Here is a 24,653-nt window from a genome sequence, read left to right as displayed (position 1 = left end):
AAGAGAAACAAAGGATTATCTAGTGCATTATAGACATTTATTTGTTTTTATTGCTGTATAATTTCTGTTATAGTTATTAAGCAATTCTGTCAAGAAAACAGCTTTTAATTCTCTGGTAATGTTGAAAATTTCTACTTATATATGATTTATTTTCTACAGAAAACAAAGAGAAATACTATTACATTTAAGTCATTAGAGAATTAAACATAAACTGGATGATAATTTAAAATAAAGAACTTTTATAATAGATTTTTCAATAGAATAATTAAATTTTTTATTTATTTAAATGAGTCTTTACATTTGTTTTCTATTTAGAAAATTATTCAATAGAATTAGTTTTCATGAATAATTATGAATAAATTGAATTTGCAATTTAGCATTATCAGTTTGAATATTCTAATGAAGGAAGAGTATATAAACAATATAAATAGGACAATAGAGTAAAATACAAACGAATTTTTAATTATATCAATTTAAAATATTTATTTTAATGCCCTAATAAATTTTTGATCCAATTTTCACTTCATTTTATAGGTCAAAACATAATTTAAAAAAAGTTATTTGTAGCTAAACTTTAAATTAGATACAGCGAACTGTGTTATTTCAAGTTAAATTATATTTATTTAATTTAATCCGGGAATTAATTAATATTTATATTTTAATATTTATTTTTAACTCACTACATTTTATTTACTGATTGCTTTGCTTTTCCTCTTCGCTATCTAACTCGGCAGAGAAACCTGATTTACAGGAGCAAATTAAAGTGTAAAAATTTTTTGTATTTCAAAATTCATTTTACTTTATTTTTAAATTAACCTATTTACGAATGACTTAATATTTAATTAAGATATTTATTCATTACATTTATTAATATTATGCTTAATTAGTATAAAAATAAATAAAAAAACAAATAAGAAATACAAATTTTATAGTGATATTATAATATCATTTATATAAAAGTTAAATCATTAACTTTGTTTTAAAATTTCGTATTTATGAAATTTTTTACATTTTTTAAGATTATTTATTGCAAACACAATAACAATTTGTTGTGAAAAAGTGAATAATTTTCCTATTTTGATTTTAAATATCAATTTTTTAAAATTATCATAAACATTTGTAAGTATAACTTTTATAAATTTAATTTACTTTATTTTACTTACCGTTTTTGTTTCTTTGTTATTCTTATGAAGAATATTTTATTTAAAAACTTTTAAAAATTTAATTAATTTAAAAACGAAACTTATAATTTAATTTGTTGGCTTGTGTTGTTTAAAAACTATAGTTTAACATTGTTTAATTTATGTAAATTTTTCTTTATTAAAAATTTTTAATATAATTAAAACTAATCTTTCAATTAATCAGTAAATAAATTATAAGAACAAATACAATGTCTTTAATTTTGTACTTCATTTTCATTTTATGAAATTAAATATTTTAGCAACTTTAATTATTTTATTAACGATTTCATTGTATTGTGCTTTTTAATTTGTATGTATTTTAACGTTTTTACATTAAGAGTAAAATGGTGGATTTCTTTTAAAATTAATTTAATTATTAAAAAAATAATATCAAGTTCTGATAATATATTTATCAAAGTAGATCATAAGAAAAATTGTTTTGTTTATAAACTATACGTTTCCCTCCTTATATGTGATATAGAACTCAAATCTTACTTTATCCTAATAAAGCACTGTATTTTGTTACAGTTTCCATCAGACGTGATACCAGAGAAGGACCAAAGATAACAAGTCAACCACCTCTTGTCGTCGAGTTCACCAACAGCACAGGATCTCTCGTTACATGTTCTGCTCGTGGAAATCCAACACCAATCATCCGCTGGATAAAGACGGATGGGACTGACGTCACTAGGATCCAAGGTTTACGTCATGTTCTGTCTAACGGAACGTTGTATTTTCCGCCATTTTCTGCTCGTTCTTATCGACAAGACGTGCACAGTACAATTATCCATTGCTCGGCATCTAATTCCCTAGGTACAGTCATTAGTACCGCCATACGATTAACCGCCGGTAAGTTGAAAGAAAAAATAAAACTACATTTTGTAAACACGTTTCAGAAAATTTTCTTAGTAAAAGATATAAACTATACATATTTTACCGTTTTCTTTATCTTATTGGATGATTCTACATTAATATTTCAAAATGGATATTTTTCTAAACTGCGCTCGCACATAAAAGGTGTTTTTTTATATATATATACAGATATAGATTCAGTATTCTACTTTATATACAGCAGCCTCGTACTAAAAACTTTCAATAGTTTCATTCCAATGAAATCAATAACAGACACAACTTTATTGCTCTAAAACATATTATTTCTTGTAACCGTCACAATTCTGTAAACAGAAAAACCGTAAAAAGCTTAAAGCTTTGAATGAAAAAAAAAAAATCTTTAAACAGCAGTCACTCCAGGCGCATAACGGATGATTTTTTTTCCTTGACATAATAAAAAATTTTATAGATTACAAACCGATAAGCAGGTGAAAGATTAATTAAATTTTTAATTTTTTTCCCCCTCTTATTTCTCCAACAAAAATTGGATGGTACCTTTAAAAAAATCGTTTCTGTTATTGTATGCTATTAATTTATTTACGAAAGTTTATATTATCTCTGTTGTAATTAATTTAATCCTATCGATAAAAAATGGTATAGCGTTGATGAATTTGCTATTTTTTTTTTACATGCGCTATTTATATCAATAAAATTATCTCATCTGTTGTTCTTCTCATAATATAGATAAAATCACCGAAGTCTGGGGAGAACGCTATTTTTATTTTCGAATAATTAATGAAAAGTTAAATTGTGTGTAGTTGTTGTTTTTACAGGATCCATTTAAAATTTAAATTTCGCCCAAAATTGTTGACCGTTAAAGGAATTATGTTTGTCATCAGCAGATGTTGAAGCAGATAGCCAAATAGCAGTTTCCTTAAAGTTTTATTTTTATCTCTAGCGCCATCTGGTGCAGACTATTTTATTTCTGTTCAGTACTTTAGTTTTCAAAATGTCAAATAAGTCATCCTTTTGGTTTCTTTCATATATATATACACTCTCAGTACTTAAATTTTATTATTGAATTATTTTTCTCTTTATATTTTACATTTGTTTTTAAGGAACGTTCGCTAATTTTTGTAAATATTAAAAAAGAAAAGTACAAAAAAATTGTTTTGATTGTTTGCAACACGTTACTCTTTTTTTTTCTTTTTTTATTCCTATCGAATGCGTAAGAATGTAAAAATTAGAGACGTTATTTCTTTTGACAAATTATAACAAGTTTAACAACAGTTTATTATCGACGTTATCTTTAAAAATTAAATTATTTTTAACTTGACGCATTTTTCTAACAAGTTGAAATTCATAAAATAACTACTTCAATTTTATTTTATTTTTTATTAACTATCTAATTTGTTACTCGATATTTCCTTTTTTTTAATTTTATTCCCCACCTACATTTATTCAGAACAATCTTCTTCACGTTTGTTTGTTACATATTTTTTTTTTTTTTTTAGTTCTTCTCTTAAATTGCTTGTCAACAATTTTTTCTCTAATCTCTTTCTCGTATGACATTTGTTATATGTAGTTTTACGATAAATTATTATTCTAGATCATTTTTTACATTATATAAGATACTTGTAACTTATTTAGAATCTTTTATATATAAATTATAATTTCGAAATTTATTTTGTGTCTACCAACAGTGGTTAAACAATATTATGAGGTTAAAGTGTACGACGAATTTGTCATCAGAGGCAATACTGCCGTCATCAGATGTCACATCCCGAGTTTCGTCAAAGATTATGTCACTGTAATTGGATGGGTAAAAACATCCAGAAATCATGTTACAACTGATATTACTCACGGTGAGTCGTTACATCTTTTTCCTTATTTATAAATTTCTATTTAATTATTATTTTAGCTATAATTTTATAAAGTTCCGCAACATTTCTCTTTACACAAATTGTGTGAAGAAGCGTGTAAAAAGAAATGATTAAAAAAAAATAAATAATAAAAATTTACTAGAGTCATTAATAAATTTTATAATATTTCTTATATTGTGTAAATATATATATATAACATTAAGCAGAAAATATTAAATTGTATGTTATCAATGTTATTACTTTACTTTCCTGGAGTTTGGGATTTTCAATGAAGAATATCCGGGTATCGAGTGCACTTTCTTTATCAATGTAATTAAATTAACTCAGAATTAAATTCTATCCCCACGAAAAGTTTTTTCATGGACGATCGCCTTCACTTCCTGCAAGTCACTTGCTGTACAAATGTACTAATGTAGTTTTTTTTTACTAGTATAACCTTTCAAATTCTCTCTCTTCTCTTTTTATCTTTCCTATAATGGTGAACCATTTCGCAATGATATAAATACACTGTTATTGTTTTGTCACACGATCGATTTATCTTTGTTCAAAAGATTTCCTTGGAGGTGTTTTTTTTTTCTTCATAACTCACATTATATAAAAATTCTAAATTTAAAGTTTAGAATTTTTCTTTTCCTTTTTTTTTTTAATAATAGTTTTGATTTAAAAGAGAAAGACAAATATTTATGTTTTGTGAATATTTAAATTACTTAAAAATTACAATTAAACTTAAAATCCTTTTTTTATATTTTATTTATTTATTATTTAAAAATTTTGTTTACTCGTCTATATCATTATACTTTAATTAATTAAAATATTTTTATATAAAAAATTGCTAATGCGAACTGAATTATAATTTTAATACTTGACGTGTTTTAAAGGGTATAAAAAGTATTAAAATATGAAAAAAAAAATCTCGTCTGTAATAAAATTGCAGAGTTATCTTAATCTATTTGCAAGCTTGCTTTTTTGTTTACTTGTACTTTCATTAGCACATTTAGTGATGTTTTTTTTTTTAAAAATGAATTTCAGCAAATAAAAACAATAACTAATTAAAAAGCTTGTAAGGGGAAAAAAAAGTAAAATCAATCTTTAAAAAGTGTTTAAAATATAATTATGGAATTTTGTTGTTTAAAATTTAAATTTTTAATATATTACTGTAATTAAGAAAATCTTATTCATTTTTAATATTTAATTCTTAAGAAAATATGATTAAACGAAATTTAATGACAAAGTTTTCCTTAAACAGGATTAATTACGAAACGTTGCTTTAGTTAGAGTGACAATTCCTGGCGATTATTTACACCATTGCTATGAAATGTCGCCATCATCTGCACATATATCAATACAGTCGTTGACATAGGGCTTAAGTCGAAAGACTCTTGGGGAAAACCAGCAAAGAAGTAATCATTGCATTTGACATATTGACGCAATTTATCAACTAATATGGCATTTGAGCGATTGTTTTATTGTCAGAACCATAGAGGAGAAATTTATCTAACAAATAACGGGTTTTTATATATATTTTTATGATGACGAATAGTTGAAGTGAGAATAATAACTCTGCATTTGTTTACGCCAAGGTAGAAATCGAATTTATGCTACTAAATAAAGAATTATAATTAAATATAAGCGATTCATTTAAAAGATTAAAAACATATATAAAATTTAATTTTTTCCGACCGTTTATACTTTTATAGGCCTAATCTTTTAAAAGTATCTTAAACACGGTTTGCTTATCAGCTATATATTATGTTTACGTTTATTAAAATGATTTATAGGACGAAGTTGAAGTCATGAATTTTATAATAGATTCGAGTATATTTTGTTTCCATTACAAAGTTTCATTCACCAATCCCTCGAGAGACGTTAATTTTGAAAATATACATAGTTTTCTTCGTCATTTTACTATAAATGTTAATATTATATCCATAAAATATATAAATTATAACGAGAGTCGTTTAATGGTAAAGTTTACAAGTAAGAACGAATTATAAAACTTCCTTAAAGCATAAAACATTTTAAAATTTATAACTTAAAATGCATAGAATTTTCGTATCTTAAGAGAAATTAAGCGTGAAATAAATTACGAAAATTATATTTTTTAATATCTAAATAGATTTTTTTAATTATGAATTTTAACGCTAATTAAAGATATCTTTAATCATAAAAATAATTAAGAAAATATTTAATTTCTTTCTAAGTGAATATTTGTTATGCATATATTATTTATTATATCGTATTTAATATGTATATAAATTTATGTTATCATTAAAAAATAATAATATAGCATTGTGTAAATGAAATAATAATTTAGTAAAGTTGATATTGATCGTTAAAAAAGAGAATTCTTACTTAATGCTGTAGCGAAAATTCTCCATTAACATTCTTTATTTACAAGTTACTTAATCGTTTTGACTGAAATATTTCTTCTGGAAAAATAATTCAAGTTGTAATTAATTTAAGGGTATACAGAAAAAAAGTTGAATTAATGTAAAAATTATCAAAAGTATTTTTAGTTTTATAATTTTCTCCGGAGTGAAAAAATATATACACACACAAGAAAAAATAATCATAAATTCTGAAGTCACTTTAGATAATCTGATATATTATAAGCTACGCTGAATTAAATAAATTCATTAAAATATTTTTTTAAATTAGTGTTTTTTTGTTTGTAAATAGCACAATTAAGTAGAAAAATTATTTTTTTTATAATTTTATTAAATTTTTAAAGAATTTTAAATACTTAAAATATTATTTTATAGCTTTAAAATTTGTTTAAAATTTACTTCAAATTTTAGAAAAATACGTAAAGATTTTTTTTAAAAATATTAATTTATTATCATATCAGCAATTATTGTTATCATAAGATAGATCGCATTAAACGATATTCCAAGGTAATTAATATGAAAATATCGATATCATCATCTATCTGCAAAATGAATATTTAATATGATGAGTGAAAATCTGTTGTAGATAACTTAAGTATGAAAAGAATATATTTCAATTATAAAAAAAATGTAATTTAGATAAATATTATAAAGTATAATGAAGCTTATATGATATTAATGTTATTTGACGATAATTTAACAACCCAAAAAAGTCCAAAAGGTATTATTTTTTTGCGCGAATCAATCAATAATGTATTAGATTAAAGTTTGAAAAAGTTTTTTTTTTTCAAAGAAAACAAAAATTTTCCTGGTGACTTTAACTTGATTTTGAAATCTGTTTTCATTTTTATGCAGAATCTGCAAATATATTTTAAAAAAAGCAAGTTTGTGCTGAATAAAAGAACTTTTTAAGATTTTATATTTTGAATGGTCATTATATGAACCAAGTCTTCAACTTGAAAATTGAAAAAATATTTTTTTTTTAAATTGTTGACTCAAAACTGTATAGATTACGGTAAAAACAGAGCAAAAACATTTAAAAAATGTGATAAGAGTAATGTAATAATGTTTGACTGTGTTAAAGTTCGAATAATTAAGGTAAATTAATGTATTTGCATCACAATATAGATATATATCACATTCTAAATTAATTAGATAAATGATTATTACTTTAATGTGACAAACAGAATGATCCCGCTTTGCTTCTTCCAAATTCATGCAGAAATCGAAATTTGCATATTTCATTGTTGCTTCAAGCATTTTCTAAGCGATATTTACAATATTCCTCGACGTACCACTTGCTTAAAGGAATATTTGTAATATTCTTTGATATTTGATTCTGCGGTCCGACGAACCTAATTTTCAATTGGAAATTAGGTCCATCGTGCCAAGAAATTGTGTACAAAGCTTCATCACTCAAATATATATCTAAACCCAATAAAAAATATTATTTTTAAGTTTATTTGTACCATTTTAATTACTCTATTTAATAAGGATATACTGTATTGTTATTTTTGTAATAGTATATTACTTTATTACAAAACCATTTTTAATATAAAGTTATTAATTCCGATTTTATGCTAAAATATAATGCAATATTATCCTCGACGAATTATTTGATAGAATCTCAGGAAAATGTCATATTTTACTTGCAAAGTAAAGACATATACTTTCCTCCAGCTTACTTATCATTTTGTGCAACCCATTTTGAGAAAGACGGTTTCTTCTCAATCCTTTTATCAATTTAAATTCTTTTTTTACATTGATAAAAGGTCTATTGAGAAGGATCAATCTAAAAGGATGGAGAACTCTTTTGTCAGGAAGGCAGTTACTCTCTTTTTTTCAGAAAAACACTAACTGTTTTTCTACCGAGTTCCACCAACAACGCGAAGTTCTACATTTCGAATATCAAATAACCTTATTTATTTTCTAGTTTACTTTTACTATTTTCATTGTTTGGTTACATAATATATAATGGGTACTCTTACTTTTTGATAATGTTGATTAATCAAATTATACATTATAAAATCAAAGCTTCTTAGAAGTCGAGAAAGGCTTTTAGTCTATTAAAAAATATCATTAAAATTGTGTTATATACAGTATTTTAAATAATAAAATTTGACAAAATAGAGCTTTTTTCACCCTTAACAGACAAGAAATGCAATAGACTACTGTATTATAAAAGAAATATTTATTTCAGGCTTCTTTAAATGTAAGACAAAAACCAAATGGCCTTGATGACTCCTCTCACGATAAGGATTATATAAAGGTTATCGTAGCAACGTTCCATTATGTTTCATTTTACTTTTTATATTGAAAAGTTTTCAATGTAATCCTGTTTAATTCTTTCTTCAGCAAATATTTTGAAAAAAAAAATCTTAAAAATACTTTTTAAATCAAATTTTTCTAATTATTTTCCATTTTTGTAATCTGAAATAGCAATAATCGTTTAATATTTAAAGTCAATAAACCAGAAAATATTTACGAATCAATTTTTATTTAAAGAGGCATTTATGGCTTACTTATTAAAGTTATTCTTTAATAAAAGCAATTTCTTAACGGAAAATTGTAAAATATAGCTACTTATACTTTAAAATAAATCTCAACAAAAGTATAAGTTATATAATTCTCAAAAGCTTTTATTCTCTTAAGAGAATTTAGAATATTTTAAAAATTCAATGGGGCATTTAGATATTATGCGGCTTTCCAGTGAATTCACATTTGACTAAATTGAAGTAATAATCTTATCTAGCAATTTCGATAAAAACATGCAATTGATATTGAAATAAATTGAAGAAATAATAACTCGAAATCTATATATACATATCTAGTTTAAGAGAAATGTTCTTATGAATTTATTAAAGTAACTAACGTAAAATAAATATATTACGTAAATGCAAAATATATATGAAATATTATCTAAAAGTAAGCAATTAAAATTAACAAATGAATAAAAATAAAATAATAATTAAAAACTATTATTTTGTATTATTAATTTAGAATTTTAGATAGAGAGCCTCGGGAGAAAGTGTATACAGTAGGCCTACAGTACTAGTGTTAAGGATATTGTTGACGATAAAAAATATGAGTAAATGCACTTGACTTAACATGTAATATTAGAAATATGATATTCCGTATTGTAACTACTAAATAAAATGACTCATTAATAAATTATTTTAATTGTGAATTTACATTATTCATTAGCTAATTAAGAGGAGAATAAACAGAACTTTTATTAATAACATCAAAATTTAATGTTATTTTTTAAACATTATGCAATAATTGTACTTTAAAAAATAATAATTAATTTTAAATATATTAATAAGACTTTCTAATTAGTTTTTTTTCGTCATTAAAAGATATTAAATAGTAATAAGTAGAAAATTCCTTATAAACATGAATTGTTAAAATTAATTGAAAATTTCATCAGAAATGTTTACAATGTTAATTTAAATATCTTAAATTTAAATATTATGCTTTATATATCAAATAATTGCTCATTTTGTATTTGAAAACTGATCAAAACATGAACATTTTGATGTAAATACAGATCATCTGCACTCAATTAGCAAGTAGTTTATATTAATTCGTTTCGCTATTTGTGAGAATTTCCTAGAATTACATAAATATGAGTAATGAGATTGGTAAGCTCTGTAGGATATATTACGGTAAATAGGCCTATAATTGAATCAACTCATCCATAATTAATAATTTCGAAAACTCTGAAATTAGAATATTTAACAAGTTAATATAATTAAATACCGGGCGAAATGGGATATCAAATGCTATAGGTATAGTATGTTATATAACTCTAAAAGGATATTCTGTTACACGTTATTTTAAAAATCTTAATTATTAAAAATATTTTTTCAGGAAATTTTATACTTAATATATTGAAAAATTATTTAATCAGCAAAAAAATGTATTATAAAGTTTAAAAACTCAAGGTTTTCCTGGTGAATTAATTTAGGAATTTTCTTAATCACACTTGAATGCTACAGTAATTTCAAAATTTTTTAAGTCAATAGTTTTTTAGTTAATGGCCGATACCTTGATGCATTTTACATGTAAAATATTGTAAACGTAAAATCCATAGTAAAAAAAAGAGTTATTTATTTTTTTAATGGAAAAACTTACACCTTTTCGCTTCTTCCTCTACAGTTCATGTTTCAGAAAAGTTTCCTCTTTTAATCGTTTGACTAGGAATATTTTTAGAAAGTTATTTACAAAATATCATTTTTCTCGTGTTTATAAATTATAATTTCTCTGAAGAAAATTTTAAAATTACTTAAAGAATATTTTTTAAAGCGAAATAAGAGAAGAGAATGAAAGAGAGCAAGAGAGAAAACACCGTATCGCTTATGGCATTTATATTATTTTACTTAAGATTAAAAGTTTCTTAAAATGTAACATTAACCTCAATTAAAATTCAATTTCCGTGTTTATAAAAAGATTCTTATTCGGCTATTTATTGAAAATTGTTGATATCTCATTTGCAAGAAGTGTAGAAAATTTAACATCTGCGCCAAATAGGAAGATTCTAATCGATTTTTTAATTAAGTCATTAATTTTCTTTCTCTATTCAACACATGAGTTTTTGGTTTCTTTTAAAAATTCCATGATTGAAATGTCTTCTGCATACATGATATTCACTAATCATTTTTCTAATTTTAACCAGAAGCAATGTATTATCTCTTTCCATTATTGAACTTACTCCAAGAGGGGGAAAAAAGTTATGTACATTCACTTTTTTACATCGCATTGAACATGCTGCATCAAATCAATAAATTAAGAAAAGAAAAATAATTATTTATTATTTCCTCCGAGCCAATTTCTTATTTTTACTTTTAATATTCTTTTTGCTTAGGGGAGAAAGAGATTTATTATGATTTTTTTTTTAGGAAACTACATCATTTATGATTATAAAACTGTGCTAAAATTTGAAACATTAATGGATAGTTGAGACATTGTGTTCATGAATGTTTTAATTGGATTCTTCCACACGTTTTCTAAACATTCTTAATGATAATTATAAACCAATTAACGTTTGTTTTAAGTTCTTAATGTTTTAAATAAACATTGACATTTAAATTTAAAGAAAACTTCACGTTTAAAGTATGAAAACAAAATTTCTAGTTAAATAATTAAATAAATATAATTTTATTGGATAATATCTGAAAGTTTAAACAATTTTCGTTAAAATAGATGAATAAGTACATTTATGCGTTATATTTTTATTTTAAAAAATTAGTTTTTATGTATATAATAAAATTTAAATATGATACATATATAATAATGAAATCTAAAAAAAAAATTTAATATAAAAATATAAAGTTTGAAAGAATATTTTTATAAATTTATTTATTTTAAAAAGTAAACTTAATTTAACATTAATACCGGCAAATGTATTTAATCTAAATTAATTTCAAATAAAATTATAAATTTAAAAAATATTAACTAAAGTTTAATCCCTAATTAAAAACTTTTACTTAAATGCTTTCAGATTAAAGTTTTGAATCAAAGATTTAAAAAATATATATATATTAAATATTATGTGAAGTTTACGACCAATTACTTTTATAATTTATATAATTAATTTGTAGATTTATGAATTGTTATTATGTACAGAAATTTTAAAAAATATTTTAAATATAATTTTTCTGGGGTTTAATTGTTAATAATATCATAAATAATAAAATAATTATAGAAATTAAATATAAATATAAACTAACAGTAAAAATATTAAAGCTTATATATTTATTGCTTAATCAGTGTTGTAAAATACATACCTCGTAGGTATTGAATAATGTTAAGTATGCTTGTGTATTATAGTGTGTTTACAAATCATTTACAGCTTAAACAGTACATAATATAATAAACATAATAAATTTAAAATATAGTTTTTAGAAACGATAATTAAGTTAAACTTAACAGAATAAAAACTTGCAAATTATTGTTGTGTAAATACTGAAGAAATAATATGTTATATTCATATTAATCAATTAATTTTTGATACAAAATAAGAAAAATACAATAAAATATTCAATATAGAAAAGGTAAATATTAACAAAAAGAAAAATAAAAACCTATTGGGAAAACATGGTTACTTGAGGAAGTAGAGAGAGAATTAGTCGTAAATATGTATACTATTACTTCCTCCTCTCCAATATTTTGTACGTTTCATGATACATTTTTGATAGATGACCATTTATATTTATGAGCTCTTAAATTTTATTACATTTTGTCTTCATTTCTCAAAGGTATTGTATTAATATATATTTTATCTTATATAATATATTACAGTATAATGAATAATTGAATTGCAATATTCTAAATGTTGATTGATTCATAGTTCTTAGGGCTTATATTCTATTGTTGTTTTTTAATATTTTTTTACTAGAATTTCTTTCTTTCTTTAATTTTTAACGCTCTAAAAAAAACGTATTAAATTTTCAAACAAAAATATTTTAAAAACATTTTTTAATGCATTTAAATTTATATTATATATATCAAATACAAAAAGTATAAATATATAAGCTAAAAAAGTAATATAATTAACTTAAAAATTTTATATTCAAAAAGTCGTGTAATGGATTTTAGCAATATTTTGCAGCTGCTGCATCTCAGAGAACAATATAGTAATTTCATAGGATGCCTTCTGGGCTTATATAAAACAGTCGCTACTAGTCATGTTACAGAATAATCATTTAACGATAAAATAAAATTTTTATTAAAGTTACATAGTAACTACATTACACCATCTTTTACTATCTGGTTTTATTACCTCGATAGTAAAACTTAACTTTTATAAAATGACTAGAGATGTTTTTAGTTAGACTTAAGATAATTACGTTTTTTACCAAAAACTAACACACCGTATGAATTTCTATTAAAATCACAGCAGCGGGTTATAAATTAATGAATTACACAAATTGAATTGCTTCAAGAAAACCTTTGAAAAATATTTTTAAAAATTCGTATTCGTAAATGTATTTTTCATTTTTACAAATTAAAAGAAATGGATAAATACTAGAAAATGTCTTAATTCACTTCAGTAATTTTAATTTTAGAGTATCTAAAAAAATGGATTCAATATAAAGTCTGACTGTTATCGATTTATATATAAATTAGAGAATTTCTAATTAATTAAAATTAATTGGATGGGCTATAAAATAAGAGTAACATAATAAATTTTTGTAATAACTTCTAACTTTTTAAATATAAAGTATATAATTAGCGAAATTCGATATTTTAAATCAGTATCAAGCATCAATCATTGTTGATTATGTTTAAAAAATGTTACTAAGCAAACTTTATAGCATCGAGTATCGATTACAGAAAATTATTTAAAAAAAAAGAAAGAAAATGATGATAGAAAACTTTCTTCGGTGGAATTGAAGTTTTGAAATAAACCAATTTTTTAAAAGAAAAACTTATTTTTATTTCTTTATATATTTAAAGATAATCGAAGTACGGTATTAATTTACAAATTATTCACTTGGCGTAGCTGTTAGAAAAGAGAATGTCGAATGTAATATATCTTTTGATGCTTCTAAAAATTGGTTGACTGTCAAATCATCCATTATATAATTCGGAAATTTATCGTTTATTCTTTACGATGACTGTCATCCATATTCATCGGTCATTTCTGTAGGCTCCATTATTTTTCGCTCGAGCGCACTACTTGGTTTAGCGAAATTTATATATTTTTTATTTTATTTTTTAACGCTTATCTTCCAATCAGTTTCGTTGTTTTTATAATCAATAAAGTAGATATATTTTATTTAAAATGTAGTAGAATTAAGTTATTTGTTCTTAAGTAGATTAATCCTGGCTTTAATTATAGTAAATTATTTTTATACTTGCTGTTTGCTGTAAGAGTCACTAATTTTAAAATAATGGTAAATAGTTTTCTAAACGATATATTTTAAGAAAAATTAGCTCTACACGAACAATACAGTTGTTAAGAATTGCTATAATTGAAGGGGTGTAGAAAGGATAAAATGAAGCATCGATGATCTTATTAACGTGTGTGATCCCAAGCATAAGAACCTAGTTACGAGCTCAAAACGTTTACACGCTTTCGTTAATACGATTGGCTAGCGTGTAATTATATAGACGTGATATACATTTGTGTTTAGCAATTTATTAAATTTATAAAAGAGAGATTAAATTATATTTTCGAAAGCTAATTTAGTTTCTTATAGTGGTTATTTCTCTATTAAATATGTATATATTGATATATATATTTTTTAAATCGATATAATTGGATAGATTATCGAATGTATTTTTTTAGGTGGAAGATATAGTGTATATCCGAGTGGACAACTTCACATCAGAAATGTGGGAAGTACTGATGATTTCACCAGCTATCGCTGTAGAACTCGACATCGCCTGACAGGCGAAACTCGATTGAGCGATTCTCAAGGAAGACTTGTTGTGACGGGTGAGTGCAGATATTATTAATTGAACTGGAAATCTGTCGATCTAAATTGTGATAAACTTATTGTTTTGGTTGACCCATATTATTTACCACATAGGCTACTGGACTGAAAACGAAACTTTAGCCACTTTTTAAAAATTTTACTTATATTATATATTTCTTACGGTTATTCTTATATAAAGATTTATAAAATTAAAAACAATTAAAGAATAATTTTTTATGCTACTTACAACGACGGATGTAAATAAGGTGGTGATAAAGGAAATTTCCAGAAAACAATTTTAGTACAACATTTAATTATATTTTATACTATCTTAACTATAGCGCTATTATAAAGATATTTATTATACACTATTTTTACAAATCAAATATATAATATATATACTTAAAACATATTATTTATCTTGCTGTACAACTTTAATACGTCTTAGTAAAGAATTAAAAAAGTTAAATAAAAATTTATAAATTAATATATGCTCATTATTTATATATAAAATATTAAAAAATTTTAAAGATACTTATAATATAGATGTTTTATGTGATGTATTTCTACTTCTAAATATATCCTGACTCAGAGTAGTGATTGAATTGAATTCGTTATGGGAAAGTTACTGAATAGGCCACTAAACTTTAAAGAAAAATTTTTTATTGGAAAACTTGATTTAAACATTCCATATTTTATTTTACGAGCAATAAAATTTTACTTTGTAGTCCGAGTTTTAAACTTATATAGTTATATATATTGTATATTATGTAAGTACAGTATGAAGAATGCACGTTTCGTCCATTTTGCATTTTTATTTTATAATAACTTTTGTAATTTTTTTATACCATAGGATTATATAAGTTTAGTGCATAAAATATATAAAAGCAATTACGTTAAATAATTTAAGGTTTGTAGAATATTTAACTTAATTTAAAATTTTATACAAAAATTTAATTTACAAACTAAAATCGGTTAGTAGTGATTGTTGAAAATAGTATTAAGCAACACAGGAGCCACTTGAAACTCTACGCTGACAGTTAAAAATGCGATTCAATTGTGAAACAGTTCCATTCAAGTAGGGTTCAGATACTATCGAGTAAAGAACTCTTCAGAATGCGAAAGATCGTAATGTAGATGTCACGCATCGTAAAGAAGATGATGAATGCGTCAAAACGAATTGAGAATCCCTTGAAAAGTATTGCAAAGATCCAAGATTTGTTTCCGGATGACTAAATCATTTTCAGGTTGATGCTGTGCCCTGTCACATATTAAAGATTATACTAAAGTCATTCAGTAAAATAGATCAGCTATAGAGTGAATGCAGCTGCAAAATTCTCTATATATTCTTTTCTTCGCAAAGATGATTCTTGACATGCAATGGCTAAGATTTCGTTCTCGTTTAGCCCATTTCAAAATTATAATCTAAATAAATCATTTTAAAATATTTCTTTTATTATTAGATTTTATATTTATTATATTTTTATGATATTTATTAGAATTTTTATGATCCAAAATATAATATAAAACCGTAACTGACTTATAAATAAAAATCATTGAATTTTTTTCAGTTCTTACACTGATAGAACTTATTTTATAAGAAATTTAATTATTGTAATATAATTTTCTCTACTTTACCATTTAAAATATATAAATTAAACCTTCCAGTACTAATACGAGGTCTGTGAAACGGATTGGTACGAAATTTATCTATATTTCTTGTATGCACACTCAAAAATTCTTGCTCTCTCATATATTGCACAGTACAGTATCTTAGCCTGAGTTAGATGTCCACTATTTACATGTGTAAATAGATACTACATTTCATTTTATCCAAAATAATTTAATCTTTCGTTCCTGTGCTGTGGACCAATGTTTTCGATGTTCCTTGTTTTTTTTTCTATATACACATTTTGTGCACGTCCTTTTTGTCAATCTTTGGAACCATATGCCACTCCAGCAACGAAGCGCGTGAAATTATCTAACAGATTTATTTGTATATATTATACTGTAACCAGTTTTTGCTTATTAAACGCGATGCGAGCACTCAGAACGTTCCTTCTTCATCAACTGTCCTTTCATTCATTCTTTCCCCTTTCCTCTCAACGCTCCCACCTTTTTCTTTCTTCCTTCTACATCCATACTCGGAAATATCTTTGAGTGGTTCTAGCATTTCCGCCACTGACTTGCTACCAATGCTACAATGTAAACCGATTTTAAATAATTGTTACGTTATTTTTAAACTAAAGTGCAATGTCAAATGTAGAATTATTATACGATATTTAATACACCTAACAGATAACTAGACATGGATTATGAACGGTAATATGTTTATTTTTCAAGTTGTGGGAAGAAGAGAATAGCGACTAGGTCATGGCACTTGACTTGCAGATCATTTAGAAAAGGCGCCCAGAGACTCGCGAGATTGACTCAGTTGGTAATTAGAAAAATACTGAAAACGTGAAAACGGAACCTTGAAACAGAAATAGAAAGAAAAATTGCAAGACAAAATCGCTTGTTGATTGCAGCATATCTTGAGCATAACATAGTTGTAGTGAATACTCGAGCATTCCTAAAAACTTTATCTTTATTTTATCATTTATTTTTTGTAGCTTTTGAAACTTATTCTGTAAATTATTTCTGTTTTAACTCTGCTAATTTATTTAGAAAATAATACAATATAATATTTATTGACTTTTATAAGTAAAATAAAACTACAAAATATTATAACACTTAACCTTCTCCTTCAATATTACACAAATGTAATATTGAAGGAGAAGGTTAATGACAAAACAGTCGCAACAGAATCAACATAATAACTTCGAAAGGTCATGAAAATGTTACAAAAAGGTCTGTATGATCAAAACGTAAATAAAAATAATCCTAACTTTAGTACGGCCCGAGACCAATGTTAATATTCTTGTTCTTTATAATCATGTTAGGTGTTTTGGAGGGTTAATAAATAATAATAAAATTATAGATAAATTTAAGATAATTAAAATAATAATCTATAACTTTAACATATGTTGGTGAAAATATTCATAGAATTAAATATTAGATGTATGCAAATTTACTTTTAATTATAGTTTCTGCTAATTATAATAAGTCGATGTGAGAATGAAATTAAGTTAATAATCATCTTAGCCCAATTTGCATTAATATAAATTAGCTTTAAATAATTTTTGATATTGAATAATATATGCTAACATGTCTTTAATTAGTGTTTCTCTTAGGCTGCATCATTGCTGACTTTGCATTTTAAATAAATATTGAAAAAAATGAAATTTATAACATATTTTTATATAGAAACATTTCAATTGTTATTAAAAATTTAAACATATCTTTTATATATAAACCACTTTGTTTATATTGCGTAAGTCATAATTTTATAACAACAAGTAAGAATAGTATTAAAATTCTATCCAGATACTTTAACAATTATAAGAGATAAAAATAGATCGAAAAATTATGCTAAATATAGATATAAGTTCATATAATGTTTTACCGTAGATCTTTAACATTTTCATAGATTTTATAGAAAGAAAATGTAATTAAATAATGTCAAACTATTTATTTATCAATTTCGAACACAAAAATATTACTTTTCGTGTTATTGATGTATCAGATGTATCTACAATAGCGAGATGAATAAAGAAGAATTGCATTTCAACCGTCTCGATAGGCAAGAAAATTGTCAATTTATCAAAAGTGTTTTCTATAAACAATGTCTATTTATAGTAGCCCTGCTAAAACTATTGAATTTGATTGATATTGCATGTCCGTAGATCCTTCAAAAGTACTTTTTTTAAAATATTACTCTGAAGTAGCAAATTAAAAAGTTATTTTTGATATTAATTACGTATAAAGTTAGCAATTAATTTGTTGCAAAAAATAATCTGCGAGTTCAATAATTCAATTGTAAATTATCGTCAGATAGCCTAGGGAAAATCAGATGAGTTTTGTATCAAAAGTAACATATCAGAAATTATGTTTTAATTGGAAATTTATGTAATTTAAATTATTTTAATATTTAAATTTATTTTTTTAGATCCACAGAATACATTTCCGCCACGAATAACCGATAGTCGTTCTACTATCGAAGGTCTTCTTCATCAAACAGTCGAACTTCCTTGCGCTGCTCAGGGTCTACCAATCCCTAAATATCGGTAAATTTGATTTCTAAGAATAAATATTAAACTAAAATTTTCTATAACAACAGAAGTTTATTAATCGTAACTTTAAATAAAATGTTTAATATTCATTCATTTACCATAAATTTTATATTTAGTTTCTCGGATAACTTTAACGATATTTTAATGGATTTTGAAATTCAGATTATAATTTCTCTATTATAATACACGGAATAATGAGTAGATAATGTTTCACCTCACATTAATTATGTCACGAAAACAAACATAATTTATCTTTGATTGATATCGAAAATGACATTTCCGAATTTATTAAGCCAACGATTTTTTGAAAAATATTAAAACTCGTCGTGTAATATGCAAATGCTCTTATATACGATGCTTTTTTATTATAATTAATAATTTTATAATTTAAAATAAATAATATTGGGTAGATTAATCTATTAAAATTGCATTTGATTGCAGATGGCACAAGGTAGAGGGAAATGTTCTTACTCCAATTTTAACAGGACAGAGATTTGAACAACTTGGAGGCTCTCTGATCATTAAGGATTTGCGACCAGATGACGACAGTAAATATGTATGTGTTATGCGGAATAATGTGGGAGAGGAAAGAACTCAAACACGGCTGGTGATGTCAGGTAGGTTATCAATGACCCATCTAAATATCTCTTCACTTTCGCTAATGGATTTTTTAACGCTATTTATCCCTTAGAAGTATTAAGTCTAAAGTAAAACCTCATTTTATTTGATTTTAATCATAAAAAAAGTATTCTTAAATAACAAAATATCAATATCAATTTTTCACCCTAGGTCACCTAACAGCAACTATCGAACCAGTAGTTCAAACAGTCGATGTTGGAAGATCTACTATATTTAATTGTACCATCACCGGTTTTCCAGTTCACAACGTTTCCTGGTATTTTAATGGAAGACCCGTACCTAGCAATAATCACAGGCTTCACACCACTTGGAATGTTTTGAGAATATCTTCTGTTAGCAACGAAGATGAAGGGATGTATCAGTGCTTCGCTTCAAATTCTCATTTTTCTACCCAGGCAACCAGTGAACTCAAAATGGGAGGCAAGAAACTTATCTGGATTTTATTTAAAATTTAATAGACTTCATTGATAAGAATATTTTTATAAAAATGTTTATCATTTACTATATTAAATTGCATATTCGACGTTTATGTAGTCCTATGTAAATAATTTGATTTCTCTTCGCATTGAATCTTTTGAAGAAAATTAATTTTATATATGTTATTTTTCTTTTGAATACCATTCATCTATATATATATGAGTATACGTAATTAAATAAGATAAACAGAGAAGAATACAGTATTTTAACCTAAAAAATTGTCTAAAATAAATAGAATAATTTTTAGTTTATTATTTAAAAGTGTAAGATTGACAATGATAGATGTTAAAAGTTTAAAAAAAAATTATATTTAACAGATATAACACCAAAATTCATTGAAACTTTTACGGAACAAACGTATCAACCCGGACCTTCGGTATCTCTAAAGTGTATAGCTAGTGGATCACCTAAGCCCGAAATATCTTGGACTTTAGATGGCAACGTAATTAAGCGTACTGGAAGAGTCATTGTAGGAGATTATGTCACTAGTGATGGATTTGTCCTCAGTCACGTCAACATCAGCAACGTTCGAGTAGAGGACGGGGGTTACTATCGCTGTAAGGCCACAAACGGAGCCGGGACCATTTTACACCAAGCCAAGTTGAACGTATTCGGTTTACCGTTCGTTCGACCTTTCGATAATGTGACTGCAGTTGCTATGGAAACTTTAGTGGTGATTTGCCGAGTAGCGGGTCATCCAATAGATTCTATCCACTGGGAGAAAGGTTAGTTATTGCAATATTCTTGCTTCTGATGCTTTGAATCTAATAATAATATTACAGATTTCTCCTGTCTAAATTAATTACAATAAATATATTTTAATTAGCCATATTAAGAATGAAAGGAATCAGGAAGAATTGTATTATTTTCAAAAATATTGCTTGAGGCTCGACTGGATAAAGTTTGTTATGTTAAACAGAAACGTCTTTGCTGAATCGTAAAATTTGCTTGTAAATTTAATTTTGCTAACAAATTCATTTATCAGAAAATAACAGAAATTACTCCAAACAAAGGTCTACTAAGAATTAAATCTCAAAGTTTAGTTTTCGAATAAATAAAAATTTATATAAAGGCTAAATTAATCTTCTCTTAACGTTAAAAATTAAAGACTGTTAACAATTAAACTATTTACATTAATTATTATTAAAGAAAAGAATTAAACAAATTTACGCGAAAAGTACATAGAATATTCGAAATTATAACGATATTAAATGTCACATTTATGATAATTTATTTCTGTTACATTTTAAAACTGTCAGCAGAAACAATCATAGACAATAAATTCAAATTTTAAAGCTGGAATAGAGTTAAGTATAACTTCCTTATAATTCAATTTTCGTATAAATGCTTAAATTTAGTTTATTTTACTTGGCTGATGAAGCATTATTCATTCATTTCTGAGTTTCCTGTATTATATTTCCTCTATTACTCTCATAATTCCTTATTCTTACTATTAAATTCTAACCTTTTGAAATGTTTCTTAAAAGTTGAAAGTTTCTAAAAGGAATTAGGAAACATTGAATTTGCATTTCAATGTTTCCTAATTCCCCTACTTAACGGATTTTAATGTTTAAATCGCTCGCTCTTATTAGTAATTCCACTTACAATCGAATATTAACTGCAGTTTTTTATTAATTTATTTTAATAATCAAAATTTTAAATCACATTAATACTCAAAAGATCAAATTTATAAATATCTATATGTAATTTTTATCATAATTATAAAAAACTAATTTTAAGTACTTTTATATCCACCTTTTCAAATTATCTCATTAATTTAAAATTAAGTCATTTTACGCATCTTAATTTTAATAATTAAGAATGAAAATTATTGTCATTAATTAATAGCACGTGAGGTCTACTTTTTATTCAACTATTAACTTATTGATGAAGAGATGAAGAGACTTAATGATTCAGAAAATATTTTTAAAAAGTATAATATATTTGAAAATTCAAAGAATTAAATTATTAGAATTGAAACGTCAAAAATTCTATAAAAAATAAGGATTAGAAACAAAGATGATAATATATTTAGATTTAAAATGATAAGCAGCTAGCTAAAAGAAAAGCTTAGTTCTCTTCTTAGGCATTGATAAAACATAAATCTTGATTTTCTAAACAGTTACTTTCCAGATTAAATTTTTCCCTGGATGTTAACCGAAAGTTCTATATTTATTAAGAATTTTCAATTGAATTTGAAACTATTTTAAATTGTTTTTTTCTTCAGATTTGCTGCCAGATTTGGTTTTTAAATTTTTGCTATTTGCCAAGAGAAAAAGAAAACACCGATAATATTTTTTAATATTAGTTTTAACATAGATAATGTTTTTTTTTATTTTTTATTTTAGAAACTAAGACAATAACGGAATCAGAAATTACACACGTGTTCCCTTTTTATTAAAATTTAACTTTATTAAATTCGATTCGAAAAAAATTACCTATTATAGCTTGTGAACAATTGTAAAATTCCATGAACGTTTATCCTTTCAGTTTTGTTTCTAGATGAATTTTTAAATTTATTTTCAAAGTTTTAATTATGATTCTCTGAAGTTTATAGATCTTATCGTCTATTCTATCTAATTAAATCCACTAAAGGAACAGAAAAACATTTTAAGCAATTTATAACAACGATAACTTATCTACGCAATGTATTTAAAAGTATATCGATCAGCATTTTTCGTTGATTTAAAAGAGATAGCAGGAAAAAAAATTAAAAAAAAAAAAAAAACTTTAATTTTGGAGAAAGTTCATTTCCATGAGTTGCAATTCTCTCGTATTATTCTAGTTGAGATAACTTTACACTTCTATTAACTGATTTACTGCACTGTAAGTTACTAATCCAACTTTCTTTTAAATAAAGTATTTAGTTTAGTACTCCGAAAAACACTTTAAAATATAAGAAACGAAAAAAAATATATTAAAAGAAATTAGAATTAAATCTTTCCTTTTCTTTAAACAGACGGACGTCGACTTCCATTCAATCACAGACAAAAAATATTTAGCAATGGCACAATGGAGATTATTCAATTGGATGCTGCTACTGATACAGGAATATATACATGTATAGCAAGAAATCAACAGGGTCAGAGCGCCCAAGGGACTCTAGCTATCAATGTGCGAGGTAAGCTTTTCTTTCAATCAATATCTTTGTGCCACGAAAAAATTAAGCTCTATCTATTGTTATGACAAACAACATATGAAACCGGATCGAAAACTTATTTCAGTTAGTTTACAAGGATTTTCCAACTTTGCGACTGTCTTTTATATCACAAAATTTAATGTTAGAAGTTATTTTTTCTAGACTTTTTCTAGCTAAACCGATGTTTCTAAATGATCAAAGCATTTGTTATTTATTACTTTATTTATATTTATAAATTTTAAAGTTTCTAAAATAGAATAATTACAAGAGAGATATCGAAAATTTATATTTTAATTAAGTTTAACAGTGTAATAGATTTTTATGTCATAATTTTGTATTAATATTTAGAAAATTTTGTTAACGTATTGCATTATTTTTAGAAATAAAATTGTTATTGGATTTTTTTTTTTTAGTTCAGAATAAGAATTTCATAATCAGAAAACCATTAATGATGACCTTAAATGCAGATTGGAGAATTTTTTATATTAAATAACTATCGATTTTTTTAACAATAATGTTTAATTATATTTTTCCAAATATCGAAAAAATTTTTTAAATAAGTTCAGTATTTTTATTAAGTATGACAGTTTATTTTCATTTAAGTGGAAAAACTCTGATATAAGTTTTTCCTTCCCTTAATTTTAAAATCAGTCATAATTTAACATTTTCAATATAACTTCAAATCTAGAAGTTCATTTATATATAAAGAGAATTTTTATCTTTCTATCCTGTGGGTACTAAAATAGGTTTTTTAGTGCCCATAGGCAAGGCTCACAAAGTGGCCTCTTTAGGACCTCGACTTAGTGGTCTTCGAATCATTCTGTACAATTATAAATATTTGTTTCTTAAAATTTGAAATTGTAAATAAATAGCTGTAAATAGTAAATGTATAAATATTTGATTCTCTTTGTTTAATTTTTAAAATACAGTAAATTAACAGTTTGTTTATCTGTTTAAATTAGTAAATAAAACAAGTGTTTAAGTAGGTTTATAATCTGAAACATTTGGTTTAGTTACGTAATTTCGTCTCAAAAGCTATGAAATATTTCACAAAATGTTTTGATATTATCCTACTTTAGATTGTTGCTAAAGTATATTGTAGTAGTGCACATTTTTCAACACTAAAAGAGGCGGTAAAGTTGTCAATGAAGAAATTTTTTTCATACTTATAAAAATCATATGATTTCTAAATATTGTTTTACTTAATATCACTGGACTTCTAAATCCACCTCCGAGCAATATTAAAAATAAAAAAAAATGTAATATATGAATGTCGTTAATTTTTAATTTCGTTCTTAACGCTTACAGAAATTCTTTTAAAAAAGTTTAAAAAATTCTTATTTAAAACTCCGACATTGTTAAGATATTTTCTATATTCATGGATACAAACATTTTAATCTAAATTTCAATACTAATTTCTATTGGTGTTCAGTTATTACAACTTTTATCAGTTCGGTAACAATGTTTAATTAGAACAGCGTCAATCTTAGTCGTAACTAAAATAATTAACTGCGTAAT

At 24.5% G+C, this 24,653-nt stretch overlaps 1 protein-coding gene across 3 annotated transcripts in view; it reads left to right on the top strand.

Moving 5' to 3' along the window:
• LOC136975896 (cell adhesion molecule Dscam1-like) overlaps positions 1 to 24,653 on the top strand; it is a 124,501-nt gene that overhangs the window by 10,915 nt on the left and 88,933 nt on the right. For all 3 annotated transcript variants that reach the window (XM_067271058.1, XM_067271059.1, XM_067271057.1), the window contains exons 2-9: positions 1,710 to 2,030; positions 3,716 to 3,877; positions 14,579 to 14,728; positions 18,757 to 18,874; positions 19,322 to 19,497; positions 19,670 to 19,939; positions 20,314 to 20,721; positions 22,956 to 23,117. In XM_067271058.1, the coding sequence (XP_067127159.1) occupies positions 1,710 to 2,030; positions 3,716 to 3,877; positions 14,579 to 14,728; positions 18,757 to 18,874; positions 19,322 to 19,497; positions 19,670 to 19,939; positions 20,314 to 20,721; positions 22,956 to 23,117 (1,767 nt within the window). The remainder of the gene's footprint in view (positions 1 to 1,709; positions 2,031 to 3,715; positions 3,878 to 14,578; positions 14,729 to 18,756; positions 18,875 to 19,321; positions 19,498 to 19,669; positions 19,940 to 20,313; positions 20,722 to 22,955; positions 23,118 to 24,653) is intronic.

Source organism: Centruroides vittatus, unplaced genomic scaffold, assembly GCF_030686945.1.
Source record: "Centruroides vittatus isolate TY-2023 unplaced genomic scaffold, ASM3068694v2 contig_391, whole genome shotgun sequence".
Classification (NCBI taxonomy): domain Eukaryota; kingdom Metazoa; phylum Arthropoda; class Arachnida; order Scorpiones; family Buthidae; genus Centruroides; species Centruroides vittatus.
Note: the sequence above shows the minus strand (reverse complement) of the source record. Positions and strands in the feature narration are given on the sequence as shown.